We start from the raw sequence: 13148 nt of genomic DNA, 5'->3' as shown, positions 1-13148 counted from the left end.
ACGACTGCACGAAACTACGAAGTGTGGAGGATGTCGAGATCGTGGCCCGCATCCACAAATACAACCAATGCACAAATTCCATCGAGGTGGCACCACCCAGGTAGCGAGTCTCACCACGGCCTAGAAATACTCCAACACACCTAACTTCAGCTCAGCCCTACGACATCACGCAGGAGCACTTCCAGCTTCCAGCTTCCTGCTGCTCAAGCTGATGACATCGCCGTCGCGTGGCTGTCTGAGCTGATGAAGCTCCCGCCCTAAGCTTACAGCTGCTCAAACTACTCCCAATCCGCCACTCACTACACTCTCCCGCCGCGATGAAGTGAGCATTCTCAGACCACTGTCAGCCAGCCATGGCCCCAATGAGACAAACGACCATTTCGTGATCAAGATATTCGCCCATCTGTCAGTAATCCTTGCTGAGCCATCTTCGGTCGCCGATTTGATCTCGCCCGGATTTCAGCCTCTTTGTTCATCAAACGTCATGCCCATTCGGCAGTCCGGAACACGTTGTTATCCAACCAACGCGTTCCTCGCGGAAGTATGTGCATGCTTTGTTTTTTCGTTTCGCTTCTTTGTTGCGCAGGTGACCTTTTCCTAATCTACCTCTCCCAAGCTCTCATAAGAAAGATAGCCCCCTTCTCAAACATCTTTGCTTTCCATTTGAAGCTCACGTAGATCGACAAAGATGGCGGCAGAACAGACATCACCCTTACTCACCCTCCCAGCGGAACTCCGCAACCGCATCTGGCACGAACTCTTCGCACCCCCAACCAGAGAAATCTTCCACCTCACAAACGGCCACATGGAACCCGCCCTCCTCAGCGTAAACCACCAACTCCGCACCGAATGCGCCGGCATCTTCTACGCCAACACCACCCTCCACTTCACCGACCCCCAAATCTGCATCCGTCGCCTCACCTCCCTCTCCCCGAAAAACGTCGAACTGATTCCGGAAATGCGCTTCGATACCAGCGAGACGTGCGTGAAGGCGACGAGCTGGCGCACGGCGTTTAGGGAGTTGCCTGGATTGGATGAGGATACGAAGTTGGAGAGTTTGAGGGACGAGTTGGCGAAGAGGGGGATGAGGTTGGGGGTGGGGATTTTGAGGGCGAGGCTTGTGGTGGGGTGTACGCCGAGTTGGACGAGTGATCCGCTTGCGGCGGCGTTGGATGCTGTTAAGAGTGGTGAGTTGGGGTGGTTTGTGGGAGTGGAGATTGTCGTTCTTGTGCTGACTTTGTGCTGTGTAGGTTTCATGGTCGGCAGGATGATGTTCATTTAAGGCGCAGCGCGAACTTTTGGAAGTGTTCCGATGTTTGAGTGGCAAAGGCAGTTCTGGAGTCCTCGGGAATTCAGGGGACGTGCACACATGTGAATGGCTGGCACGGGAGTCCGCACGGGCCATGTCTGACTTGCGACGGCGGCCAAGTCCATACTCTTGCATCACTTTTTTGGCAAATTCCGTCTTGAGCTGCCCGAATTGCCTACTGTCGACTTGATCCAGTTTGCTTCGCGTGGATGGCGCTTCGAGGAACTTCATCTAATCCTTGGTCGATCTCTTCAGCTCCTGACCCTGCAATGTTTCCGGGACCAGGCCCTATGAGTCGCAAGCGATGCCACGCAGAGATTGTGGACCTAAGTATCGAGTCCGCTGCCGGCAATGACGACGCTACGAATCGCAAGCGATTCCGTTCAGACATCGAGGAAGATCCCGTCCGAGTTCTCAGGAACCTGACGAGCGCGCTGCAGAAGCTCTCAATCGAAGATGCGGATGAACAACAGTCGCCACCACAGCAGAGTTATCATGGAGTTTATGATAACGTCCTAGCATCGCTTGACTCGCAAAACAAAGACAATAAAGAAAAGCCAACTCTGATGACGCTGCCGCGCGAACTTCGTGATATGATCTACGAGTTCGCACTCACGCAGCGAGTCGAAATCATTGTCTGGGAGCGTCAGACCCCCACCGCGTCTGGGGCCGCGTTATTGTGTGTCTGCAAGCAAGTCTACGAAGAGGCACTCCCTGTCTACTGCCAGCGCTCGACATTCTTCTCCCACAGTCACGGTGTCGTCTTGTGCTGGGTCAAGCGGTTGCGGCCTCAGGTCTGCAAGTGGATGAGGGACATTCGTTTTGAACACACCGTTCAAGATCCAGCCGCATCGAAAGCGAGGTGTGTCGAGTTCATTGCTGTGAAGAATGTCACCATGAAGCGTGCTCGAGGCAGAAGGGTTCTCGGGAAGGACGTGCTCAAGACCTTCTACTACACCCCTGCTGGCGAGCGCGTATGGCATTCGTGTGGAGATGCTCCGAAGTAAACGGGCAAGACAGAGTATATGGTCTTGGGGGCCTCTATAGGCTGAAGCCTTTTCACGTGAAAGGGAGAGATGTCGCACGGACCACTACACTAGCGAGGTCGCACCTTCCTCATGCACTCTCAGACTGTCGCATCACTCCGCTTCACTTCACTCCATCAACACAATCAACTTTCCAGCTTCGTTCTACAAACACAACATCACACACTACCGACAGTTGAGAGAGAAGAACATGGATCCGATTTCGTTCCTCGATTGCGGCCTGCCTCACACCGCACCTGCAAGGAACGAGACTGTCCACTCACCACCCACCGTCACCAACCTAACCACGCCAGCTTCTCAAAACCAGACGAAGGCAATGACACCCCTCCACCACCCCCAATCTTGGCAACGCCGCCGTCGCGAACGACAAACACAAGAAGCCGACATTCTTGACACTCCCGCGTGAGCTTCGAGACATCATCTACGACTACGCCTTCACCCAACAGGTAGAGCTCGAGAAAGAACTCAAACCCGCGACCTCGCGCAACGCTGCCCTGCTCTGCACCTGCCGCCAAGCCTACCGAGAGGGACTGAAGCCGTACTACCAAAACACCACATTCATCAGCTTTGACCATCGATCGTTTCTGACCTGGGTTCGGACTCTTCCCTCTCGCGTTCGCAGATGGGTGAAAGACATGCGCCGGGTGGACTTCAGCCAACACTACGCCGAGGCGAGAACCGCTTACACCATGGTTGTCTTCCTCTGCCGACTGGTTCGCGACATCTCTGGCGGAGACATTGCCGATGGGGTATTCAAGACGTCGTTTGTTGGCAAGGATGACACGTTTGCGTGGTACTCGCTTGACCAAATCTCGGGCTCGAAGAGGGTGGAGGACGTGCCGGCTTTCAGGGACTTCTATCATCATCATAGAAGACTCTAGGTTGCAGCCTGGAGTCGGAAGAAGGCAGTCGGAGTTGGGTTCGATGGGAGCGTTCTGGAAAGATTCAATTGGGACTTCGGGAGGGAGGCAAACAATGTTTCTACTGACGTGGGTGCCTGGGTCTATCTCCTGGTCTTCAATGCCATCGTATGCGGTCATAGTACCTTCTAACGGAATGGTCCAAAATCATCAAGTCGCCCCTATGTCCCTTTCCAAGGCTCAGAACAAAAGAGCAACCCTCGAGTTTGTTTGTTTCACTAGCAGGAAGTGATGCACAAAGTGGTCGATTTACTCATTTCAAATTGTTTCCCGTACGTGACGAATGCAAGATCCCACTCCTACAATCCCTCCACGCATCTAGTCAATCTCAATGCAGACCTTCGCAAAGTGCTTCTGATCCCACATATACTGATACGCCTCCTTCACCTGATCCAACTTCCACACCTTCGCATCAATCACCGGCTTGATATTATTCGCCTCAATCGCGCGATTCATCTCCTCAAATTGATGCCTCGAACCCACAAGCAGCCCCCGCACCGTGCAGATGTTCGTAAGCGTCTCCAAGAACGTCGGCTGCTGCTCGCCCTTCGCTCCCCCGATGAAGCCGATGATGCTGATGACGCCGTCAAAGGCGATGGCTTTGAGCGACTGCGCCATGGTGTTGGGCCCGCCGACTTCCACGACGTGCTGCACGCCGCGGCCGCCGGTGAGTTTCTTGGCGGTTTCGCCCCAGTTGGTGTCTTCTTTGTAGTTGAGGACGTGGTCTGCGCCGAGCTGCTTGAGCTTCTCGCCTTTGGAGGCGGAGGAGGTGGTTGCGATGACGCGGGCGCCGGCGGCTTTGGCGAATTGCACGGCGAAGATGGACACCCCGCCGGTGCCTTGCGTGAGGACCCAGTCGCCGGGGAGGAGCGTCTTCAGGCCGTAGAGGGCGTTCCAGGCGGTGAGGCCCGCGCAGGTCAAGGTGGATGCTTCGAGGAAGTTGAGGTTCGAGGGCATGGTCACCAGGCCTTGCTCGTCGTATTCTCCGTATTGTCTCAGGCAGCCGTCGACGGCACCGCCGACGCCGCCCATGACGGAGTGCTCATCTAGGCTGCCGGCGATGTGTCCCTGGTTGAAGAGTGTGATGACTTTGTCCCCTTTCTTGAATCTTGTCACGTTCTTGCCTACTTGCTCGACTGTTCCTGCTCCGTCGGAGGCTGGGACTACGCCGTCTCGCTGGGCGAAGGGGTACATGCCCTTGGGGATGACGAGGTCGCGGTAGTTGAGGGAGGAGCCGTGGACTGGAATGGTCAGTGCACGATCGTGGAGTTCGTGCTGGCGGAGACTCACATCTGACGAGAACGTCCTTATCCCCAACTTCCGGCACTGGGTCGTCCTGGAGCTTGAGGGCGTCGAAGCCCGTCTTGCCTTCCACATGCCATGCCTTGTTGCCCATCTTGGATACTCGTTTTCCTAGCTGTTGTGAGGGTAGTAGATGGTATATTGCTTCGACTGATAAGACAGAAGAGTGAGAGAGACACAACTTATACTTGAACCAAAACTGCGAGAACCGCGCAAGATAAGTATTTCTAATCCAAACCAGCATTGACCCTACCTTGATGCCTCGCTTCTCCACACATTTTGGAAGACTCTGGAGTGCTTCCGGGGGAGCTATTGGATGGTGGAAGGGATGACGTTAAGATCGAAAGGCCGGCAAGGGAGGGCTCGTAAAGTTTGGTGTGGGCGTCGACTCCGAGCGGGCCGAGTTTCGTCCTGGTCCTGCCCGTCCTTCACTTCACTGGAGCACTTTCACATGTCAATTCCGCTCTGGCTTAGAGTGACTGCAGATGATGAGTTGGAGGAAGGTTACTCGGCTTGGTAAGCTGCGTTGGAGTCGAGGACGGAAAGAGGTAATTTTGGGAGATATAGAACATTGGCGAGTATTACAGATGACACACGTTGTGTCATCTCATTGCCGTATTTGCCCCCAGGAGTACTGATGTGCTTGTACTTCGACACAATTGCGTATCACGGTCTTCGTCATGAGGACTAGGATGGGATCGGTGAATTGTGCCGTCCTTCCTAGGCAAAAACATCAATCACTGCAGTACTGACCACTCCACCTCAGTCTTGCTCCTGTGCTATGTTGAATTGACTAGTTCAGATACGTTTGTTTGTTCGTGTTCGTACTTGTTAGGTGCCTCGAAAATCGGCGGGCTTGAATGTAAAACAGCGAGCTTTTTCTGCCTTAGGCATCAATATCCGACCTCACAAAACCTTAATGGCCCCAAAGCATCAAACTTTCCTCTTCCTTGTCCACCACAACATCACGAATCAAATCCAAGACTATGCCCAGCAAGTTCCAAGCAGAGCTCGACGTAGCCTGCGCGGCGGTGCAACATTGTGCCGTCCTCACAAAACGCCTCCAGCGGGAAACAGTCCGCCAAGATGACCAGGTCAAGAAGAGCGACTTCTCCCCGGTCACAGTTGGTGACTTTGCTGCGCAAGCATTGTTGACATCAGCAACGCATGGTGCTTTCAAGGATGACAAATTCCTCGCAGAAGAGTCGGCCGATGAGCTGCGGCAGAATGACGCCCTGCTTGAGAGTGTGTGGCAGCTTACGCAGGAGTTGCAACCGGCGTTTGAGAAGAGCAGTCCTGCTCTGGTTACTCCCGCCAGTAAACAGGAGGTTTACGATCTCATTGATCTGGGCGGGAAGAATGAAGTCAGCAACGATGGGAGAATGTGGGTTTTCGACCCAATCGACGGCACAGCGACTTTCCTACGGGGCCAGCAGTTTGCCATCAACTGTGCTTTCCTGATCGATGGTGTTGAGCAGATTGGAATCATCGGCTGTCCGAATGTCATCTTAGACTCCGACTCTGTCCACGAAGATCAAGTGGACAAAGATCTAGGCTGCATGATCTTCGCGATTCGTGGCGAGGGAACGTGGGTGCGACCTATGCGAAGCGATGGTGTTCTTGCCGAAGCAAAGAAGATTGATCGTCATGGAGAGAAAGTCAAGATTGATGATCTGATCTGGTCAGATTGCTCCACGTACACCAGCACCATCCAGCACCTGCACCAGCAAGTGGCCAGCAAGTTGTACACACCATTCCCGGGCGTCGACTTGTTCAGCTCATTGATGAAGTACGCTGCACTGGGCCTGGGTCGATGTCATATTGTCATGCGAATCTTCAAATACTCCAGCTGGCGGAGCAATATGTAGGTCTTTTCAAACGAGTCAGACTCACACCCGCTAACACGATGTCAGGTGGGACCATGCAGGCGGCGTGTTGATTTTCGAGGAAGCCGGTGGCAAAGTGACCGACCTAAACGGCAAGTCAATAGACTTCACGCAAGGTCGAAAGATGGCGGCGAGTAAGTCAAGCCTTTCCATTCGGTCGCCGTACAATCCTGACTTGCTGCAGATTATGGTCTTGTGTGTGCTCCGTCGAGCGTTCACGCAGAGGTCCTGAAGACCATCCAGGAGACGCTTAAGGCTTACGAAGATACCAATGGTCCCATACCATACAGCAAGTAGAGACAGGTCTATATGGTACGACTTTGTTCCCGCCCCAGCGCCGGATGTCGACTACTTGAGCATCGTCGGTAGCATACCAGTATTTGGCTATATTCGTAAGTCCGCTTTCCACCTTCCATCAAGCCAATACCCACAGCTCATACATCAAAACAGATAGACTAGAGCCAATCACGACTTACTCGCCTCCTCCCTATCCTTCATCCTCCTAACATAGTCCGGATCCGTCATAACCACATCCAACCTCCCCTCACCCCTGGGATCCCCCCTCAACTTCCACGCCTCCTCCGCAATATTCCGCGCATTCGTGACCTTCGACTCATCCGCCACAATACCCTGCACCACAATCAAAGCACAATGGACGCCCTTCGGTTCGAACTCCTTGTGCAGAGAATTCGTCAGATTGTACTGAGCTGCTTTGCAAGACGCGAGTGAGAAGAACGACGGGTAAGGGTTCTTGTAGAGACCGCCACTAGTGACGAGGAATGATGGCGTCGAGGATGGATTGCTCGAAGCGAAGGAGGCGAGTTTGGGGAGCGCCCATTGCGCGACGATGTAGAGGCTGACGACAGAAATCTATTGCAGGAATCAGCATTCGATCAAGTCAGAGAATTGGATTTTTCGGCGCACCCTCAAATCAACCTCAACACTCTCCGCCGGAAACTCAAGTATTTGACTCTGTCCAACCCTCGCCGCATTGAACAGCACCGCCTCCAAAGGCGTCTCGCCTAACTCCGTATCAATACTCTTAAGCGCCTTTCGCACATTCTCCGTATCCGCCAGATCAATCGTGACAGGCGTGACACTAACGCCCGCTCGAGCCGATCTCACGAAATTGGCATCTTCTTTGAGTCGGGTGGCGTCTCGAGAGAGGAGGATCACTTTCGAGAACCCCCGCTCGGCGAAGAGTGCTGCGACGTTTCTGCCGATTCCTGGGCCGGAGCCGAAGACTACTAGGGCGTTATGTTGGGAGGACATCGTTGTGAATTGTTGTGTCGTGTGAGGGGTGGAGTGGCAAGTAGATCTATTGTGGTTTGAAGATGATAGGAAGAGAGCTATATGTATGTACCTTATGCAATGACGTTGACGCAATAGCTACTAGGTGGAGCTCTACGCGGTAGATCTTTTTCGTTGTGGATCTAGCTATGCAATAGCCCCTTCCGAAATTGAAGTTTTATTTGTTTTGGATCATTCTATACGTCGAGGCTGTAGAACCGTTTGGGGGTGTTTGTCGGCCGAGTAGGGGCATATGACCGATGGATGGAGACTCTTTGTTTCTTCTTATGTCCGCTGAGGGACTTGCACTTTGGCATTCGTTCTTATGTTGGACTCGTGAAGGATGAGGCTCAGGGGCATGATTTGCCAATCGATTTCTGTGTCATTACTACTGCGTCCTGTGTTCCGCCGCTGGGCGCTATGTGCTTTCGCTCAATATCTACTGAGTTGCATGTGGACGTTGCCGGACATGACAGCACGCGGTTGGTCGTGATTTTGAAGACAGTCTTTGTTCCTCTGGGGCACGTCGAAGGGAAGTGGGTGATAGTGATGATATTGGTTGTTGCTGGTGTCGACGATGTCGAATTCGTGTAGATAGTCAGAGTCGACGGTATTCCAGAAGAAAGACTGCTGGTCCAGGGATAGGAGGCTGAAGTTCCGTTGCCGATGCTCGTCGTTGGGGACAGAGATAACATGCTGGAGTTTGTCGAGATGCTGGATCGAGTAGATGGCTCAACTGATACAGTATCGATTGAGCTCGACCTCGTGATGGTGCTGAACGTTGCTGAAGAGAAGGAAGTGCTGGATGAGGTACCAAAAGGCGGCCCCGCGGTTGATGCAGTCCACGACAGAGATTTCGCTGAGGCGGCTGAGGATGGTGTCGAAATAGGTCTGGAAATGAGCGAGCCCGTAGAGACAGAGGAGATAAATGGCCCTGATGATGAACCGACGACAAGAGCGGAGCCAGTCGAAGATGGCGGCGAAGCAAGCAAAGAAGTCGACGAGTACGACACCTCCGTCTCAAGCCTCTGACTGGACGAACTTCCCATTGCAGAGCTGATGGTCGTCACTTGCGGTTCAGGCAGCGGCAAAGCCAAGGCAAATTCCACCCCTGAGCCAGGCGCCTCCACAAGCCCGGTGACGTTCGCAAAATAGTAGCAGTCTCTCGTGTCATTCACATAGGCAACAGCAATGCAGCCCGACACGAGATTGCACGATGCCACGCAATCGCTGAATGAGCGATTTCGCACGATTGCTCGAGACAGGATGATGACTGTCCCGCCGGTGGGAACAGTATCGCATTTGAGCTTGTAAGGCTGCCCATTCTCTGATGCACAGGTGCGATTGTCGTTTGGTCCGCAGGCGGTCCCGTCCCTTGGAGGCAGGCAAGCTGGTGCTGAAGTATTCTGTGGTGTGGCGGTAGCAGTCAAGCTGCCCACAATCGAAACGGTGGTCGTAGAGAATTCAGCACTCTGCGTTGATACAGGGGCCATTGTCGAGGAGGAAATGGTTGGTGTAAATGGGGCGCTGGCGGCGGATGAGGCAAGGCTGATGATTGCCGATGAAGGCTGGCTGAGATTTTCGATGGTCGAGGAAGGGGCTCCCGACAGGGTGAGCACAGATGATGTACTGGCACCGCTGGCGAGGCTGGAACTCGTCGTGCGAGGAAAGCTGCTCGCCGTAGATGATGCAGGCTCCAGTAACGTGCTCGATGAGTTCGCTAATGTTGGTGGCACAGTGCTAGCAATCCGTACTGTCGAACTGGGAGCAGATGACAAGCTTGACTTAACCGCAGTCCTCGTCGATTGCAACGTAATCTGAGACACCGCAGAAGCCGAAGCGGTTGAAGAGGAGAAAGTGACGCTGCTTGCATATGGGGTCGAGGCGGTAAGTGATGCACCGGCGGATGATGCGGTATGGCTGTTTGTTGGAACAGACGACAGAATTGAGTAAAATGCGGTCTTCGTCGATGGCAATGGACTCTCAAACGTCGCAGAAGTCGAAGCGATTGTAAAGGAGAAGCCGGCGGTGTTTGAAGGTGAGGCTACGGTGTCAAGTGATGTACCATCAGATGATTGCAGATCGGCGCCCGAAGTTGATATGCTCGCACCAGGAGCCTGCGTCGAGGATGCTGCGGTATAGCCGTTTGTTGAAGACACAGAGTTGATCGCGTATGACGATGTACTTGGCCAGGACGAGATTGCCAAGCTGGAACTCGTCATCTCACTGTCAGTGGGCACTGAAGAACCACCAGCTGTGTTTGAAAGCGAGGATATCTCTGTCGTGGAGGTGGTGAATGGCATCGCCGAGCTCAGAGATCCGGTCACCCCTGGAGGCAGCTCATCGACTTCAATGGCAGCCACATTAGGACCAGCAAACAGTCGGTCCACTCTGCTGAAGAAAAGACAAGTTCCTTCAGCTGTACTGTTGACCTCTGGTGCAATGTAAAGCCACGCAACGCAATCACTTGCTGGCGCACAAGTGTCGAAGCAGTCTGCCGTCGTGTCTCGTTTCGTTCTGAAGGGAGTCTCCTGGCCTTCCATGTCGGCACCGCGAATCACATAGTAGCTTTCTCCGTTGGTCTCGATCGTTTCGCAGTTCTCCACAGGGCAGCCTGATGTGGCTGCGGCTGCGGCTGCGGCTGGGGAGCTTGAGGTGATCGAAACGGAAGATTCAGGCAATGAGGCGGAGGGGGAGTTGCTGGACGACGCCGACATTAATGTCGTTACTCCAGGGCTCAAAATCCAAGTCGCTGCTGAGGACGGCTGGAAGGTGGAAGAGCTTTCTACACTAGGAGCACTTGGTGCACTTGGTGATGTCGAGGGTTGAGGAGTTGAAGAGAAAAGTTGACTCGACAAAGACGATGCCGCGGGTGGGACTGATGAAGCAAGGCTGGACCAAACTGTGCTCCGCGTATTCGAACTACAAGTTGTGTAAGAGGCGACTTCAACTGTCTCGGGTGTGACGCTCGTCACTGCAGATGACAACATGCCCGATGAAGATGGTATCGATACCTGCAGGATGGACGTTGCCCTGGACAGTGTGGAACTGCTGCTCTGCGAAGTGACATCGACGGAGGATGAAATTCCTCGGATTGAGGAAGCAGTCGTGGTTGCAATCGATTGCGTGGTACTTGGAGTATTCTGAGCCGAAGAAGTCAAGACGTTGCTTGGAGTGGAAGCCACTGCTGAGGGCTTGCTGGTGCTAGACGAAAGAGCATTCGAAGAGGTTTGGCCGCTGAAAGAGCTAGAGGAGGGCGAAGTGTTGGTCGAAGCGCTTTGAACCACAGTGGACCGCGTACTGATAATCGAAGAGCTTGTCGAAGGTGTCGGCGTATTACTTGTCGAGCCGATTGAAGCACTAGAAGAGCTCAACAAGATGCTCGTCAGGGGCTTTGCAGCACTGAAAGAACTTGTTGCCGCACTGGATGAACCCGTTGTACTTGATGGGGCTTGAGCTGTGTTTGGAGAGCGTGCTATGCTTGAAGAGCCTCGCACGGTGCTTGGAGATGCAGCCACGGTGCTTGCGAGGCTCGAAACCGTTGACAACGAGGGCGATATAGTACTTGTCGAAGATCTGGCAATGCTGAAAGAGCTCTTTGAAACGCTCGATGGCGTGGCCGGAGTGCTTGACAAAAATGTTGAGGTGAATGATTGCGTGGAGGTGCTAGATGAAAATTTGGCCCGGCTAGAAGACGTTGTAGCCACGCCGGGCAAGGCTGCAGAGAAGCTCGACGGTATGGGTGAGGCGCTCGATGTCGTCGTTGGTGCGGAGGCCACATTCGATAAAGTCGCTGCATTTGAGGGTGGTGATGATGTACTTGAAGAGGCTCTTGCTGCACCCGACGAGGTCGAGGCGGAGCTTCCAAAATCGATGGTTCTGCTTGTGGAGGCCGCAGGAGCGTTTGACGAGGCTGAAGTAGTATTTGTTGAGGATGTTCTAGCCCCCGAAGACACTCTCGTACTACTCAAGCTTGACGAGGCACTCGATCCAGGCGGAGAGCTAGAGGCCCTCAAGCTAGAAGAATCTGGGGTCACTTTGCTTCCGAACGAGGTCAAGGATGAGCTCAAAGTGGGAGACTGCGAGATCGAGGTAGCGACAGGCGGATTATTGGTAGGAAGAACAGACACGGATTGCGTCAGAACTGACAGCCGAGTCGAAATCGAGGACGGTTTAGAAAAACTGGATGACGAGCCGCTTGTTGAGCGAAGTTGAGAACTAGATGTGGAGGCTCCCGATCGAGAAGAACACTGCGAAGTCGACGCCGGGCTACTCTGCAATATTTTTGTCGATCTCGAGCTCGATCGCGGCGAGATGGAGGCTGTTGTTGTAGCCGTGGGCAGCGTCAACGTCCGAGTGTTCGCATTAGTCGTTTGCGTAGGACCGGTGATTGATACCGTTAGCTCATTCGAGCTTGTAAGGACCTGAGTGAGTTGCACCTCTTGGCTGCTTGTGACCTTGCTGAACAGCGTGTTCACGATGGTGCTCGTGCCAATGATGTTGGACGTGGCTGTGGTTCTGTTGAATGTCAGATGCTTTCTTCCCACGACATTCAGTAAGGCTGGATTGGGAGTGTCTCACGCACCTGGCAGTACTGACGACAGTACTTGCTTCAGTTATAATTCTCGAGGTCTGAATTAAGCTTCCAGAGACAGATGTCAAATAAGTTGTGGTCCAATATAGAATCGTAGTGCTGGTCTGGTCGGAAGTCAATATTAAAGTCGAAGCGGTAAAGGGGACGCTCGAGATGGCGGTCGAAGTTGAAGAAATTGTTCGAATCTCCACGCTCAAAGTATTTGTGGCAGTAGGCAAGGTAGATGTTAAGGCCGGCAGCGTAGTCGAAATCGTCGAGCCTCGCTCGTCTGTTGTTACAGTCAGATAGACACTTGAGATAGCCGTCGACGTCTGCTCGGCAGTCGATATTATCGTCAAAAACAGAGAAGACCTGTCGGTTTCTTCCTCGATCGCAGTGCTACTTTCAACAGAGATGGTTGTCGATGTGGCGTAGCTCGTCTCCGTCGTTACTTGACCTTGGGTGACCGTCTGCCCGCTGAGCGTCGACGATAATGTAGCCGTGGTAAGAAAGTCCGTGGTAAAGGTCAGATCTGAAGTCGTGATCTGCGTTGTAGTCCAGAATGAGGTCGCCGTCAAATATGTTGTGGAAGTCAGGCTACGAACAGGCAGCGTGTAATAAACAGGCTCTGCGGTCGATGTCGCTGCAAAAGAAGCAGTGACGAAACTCGTTGACCCGGTCGCAGTTGCTGTTGTAGTAGCGAATTCATATTGTGTGGCTGTACCTTCGATTGTACTGGTGATAACACTGGGCTGCGTATCGATCTGGGTAGTAGTCTGCACAAGCGTCGTGGAGTAAGTTGATGTTGTCGTACTTGAGACA

The 13148-nt window shown here is 53.3% G+C and overlaps 8 protein-coding genes across 8 annotated transcripts; 6 read left to right on the top strand and 2 right to left on the bottom strand.

The window, feature by feature from the left end:
* Nucleotides 1-688: 688 nt before the first annotated feature.
* Nucleotides 689-1282, top strand: M409DRAFT_67522 (uncharacterized protein; the record flags this gene model as incomplete). The annotated part of the gene is made up of 2 exons (XM_033817443.1): nucleotides 689-1187; nucleotides 1251-1282. 2 exons carry the CDS (start codon nucleotides 689-691, stop codon nucleotides 1280-1282), a joined length of 531 nt encoding a protein of 176 aa, XP_033665660.1.
* A 296-nt stretch (nucleotides 1283-1578) lies between these two features.
* M409DRAFT_24675 (uncharacterized protein) lies at nucleotides 1579-3236 on the top strand (the record flags this gene model as incomplete). Its single annotated transcript, XM_033807341.1, has 2 exons — nucleotides 1579-2283; nucleotides 2733-3236. The coding sequence occupies 2 exons, from the start codon at nucleotides 1579-1581 to the stop codon at nucleotides 3234-3236; spliced, it is 1209 nt and encodes a 402-aa protein (XP_033665659.1).
* Nucleotides 3237-3593: 357 nt separating this feature from the next.
* On the bottom strand, nucleotides 3594-4671 carry M409DRAFT_67521 (uncharacterized protein; the record flags this gene model as incomplete). Its single annotated transcript, XM_033817442.1, has 2 exons — nucleotides 3594-4516; nucleotides 4566-4671. 2 exons carry the CDS (start codon nucleotides 4669-4671, stop codon nucleotides 3594-3596), a joined length of 1029 nt encoding a protein of 342 aa, XP_033665658.1.
* An 892-nt stretch (nucleotides 4672-5563) lies between these two features.
* Nucleotides 5564-6760, top strand: M409DRAFT_67520 (uncharacterized protein; the record flags this gene model as incomplete). Its single annotated transcript, XM_033817441.1, has 3 exons — nucleotides 5564-6441; nucleotides 6491-6597; nucleotides 6648-6760. 3 exons carry the CDS (start codon nucleotides 5564-5566, stop codon nucleotides 6758-6760), a joined length of 1098 nt encoding a protein of 365 aa, XP_033665657.1.
* A 168-nt stretch (nucleotides 6761-6928) lies between these two features.
* Nucleotides 6929-7735, bottom strand: M409DRAFT_24672 (uncharacterized protein; the record flags this gene model as incomplete). The annotated part of the gene is made up of 2 exons (XM_033807340.1): nucleotides 6929-7333; nucleotides 7388-7735. The coding sequence occupies 2 exons, from the start codon at nucleotides 7733-7735 to the stop codon at nucleotides 6929-6931; spliced, it is 753 nt and encodes a 250-aa protein (XP_033665656.1).
* Nucleotides 7736-8419: 684 nt separating this feature from the next.
* M409DRAFT_24671 (uncharacterized protein) lies at nucleotides 8420-8785 on the top strand (the record flags this gene model as incomplete). The annotated part of the gene is made up of 1 exon (XM_033807339.1): nucleotides 8420-8785. The coding sequence occupies one exon, from the start codon at nucleotides 8420-8422 to the stop codon at nucleotides 8783-8785; it is 366 nt and encodes a 121-aa protein (XP_033665655.1).
* Nucleotides 8786-9259: 474 nt separating this feature from the next.
* Nucleotides 9260-10582, top strand: M409DRAFT_24670 (uncharacterized protein; the record flags this gene model as incomplete). Its single annotated transcript, XM_033807338.1, has 2 exons — nucleotides 9260-9565; nucleotides 10352-10582. The coding sequence occupies 2 exons, from the start codon at nucleotides 9260-9262 to the stop codon at nucleotides 10580-10582; spliced, it is 537 nt and encodes a 178-aa protein (XP_033665654.1).
* Nucleotides 10583-11230: 648 nt separating this feature from the next.
* On the top strand, nucleotides 11231-11968 carry M409DRAFT_24669 (uncharacterized protein; the record flags this gene model as incomplete). Its single annotated transcript, XM_033807337.1, has 1 exon — nucleotides 11231-11968. The coding sequence occupies one exon, from the start codon at nucleotides 11231-11233 to the stop codon at nucleotides 11966-11968; it is 738 nt and encodes a 245-aa protein (XP_033665653.1).
* Nucleotides 11969-13148: the final 1180 nt, after the last annotated feature.

Source organism: Zasmidium cellare (genome assembly GCF_010093935.1).
Source record: "Zasmidium cellare ATCC 36951 unplaced genomic scaffold M409scaffold_24, whole genome shotgun sequence".
Lineage (NCBI taxonomy): Eukaryota > Fungi > Ascomycota > Dothideomycetes > Mycosphaerellales > Mycosphaerellaceae > Zasmidium > Zasmidium cellare.
This window is presented reverse-complemented; position numbering and strand designations above follow the sequence as displayed.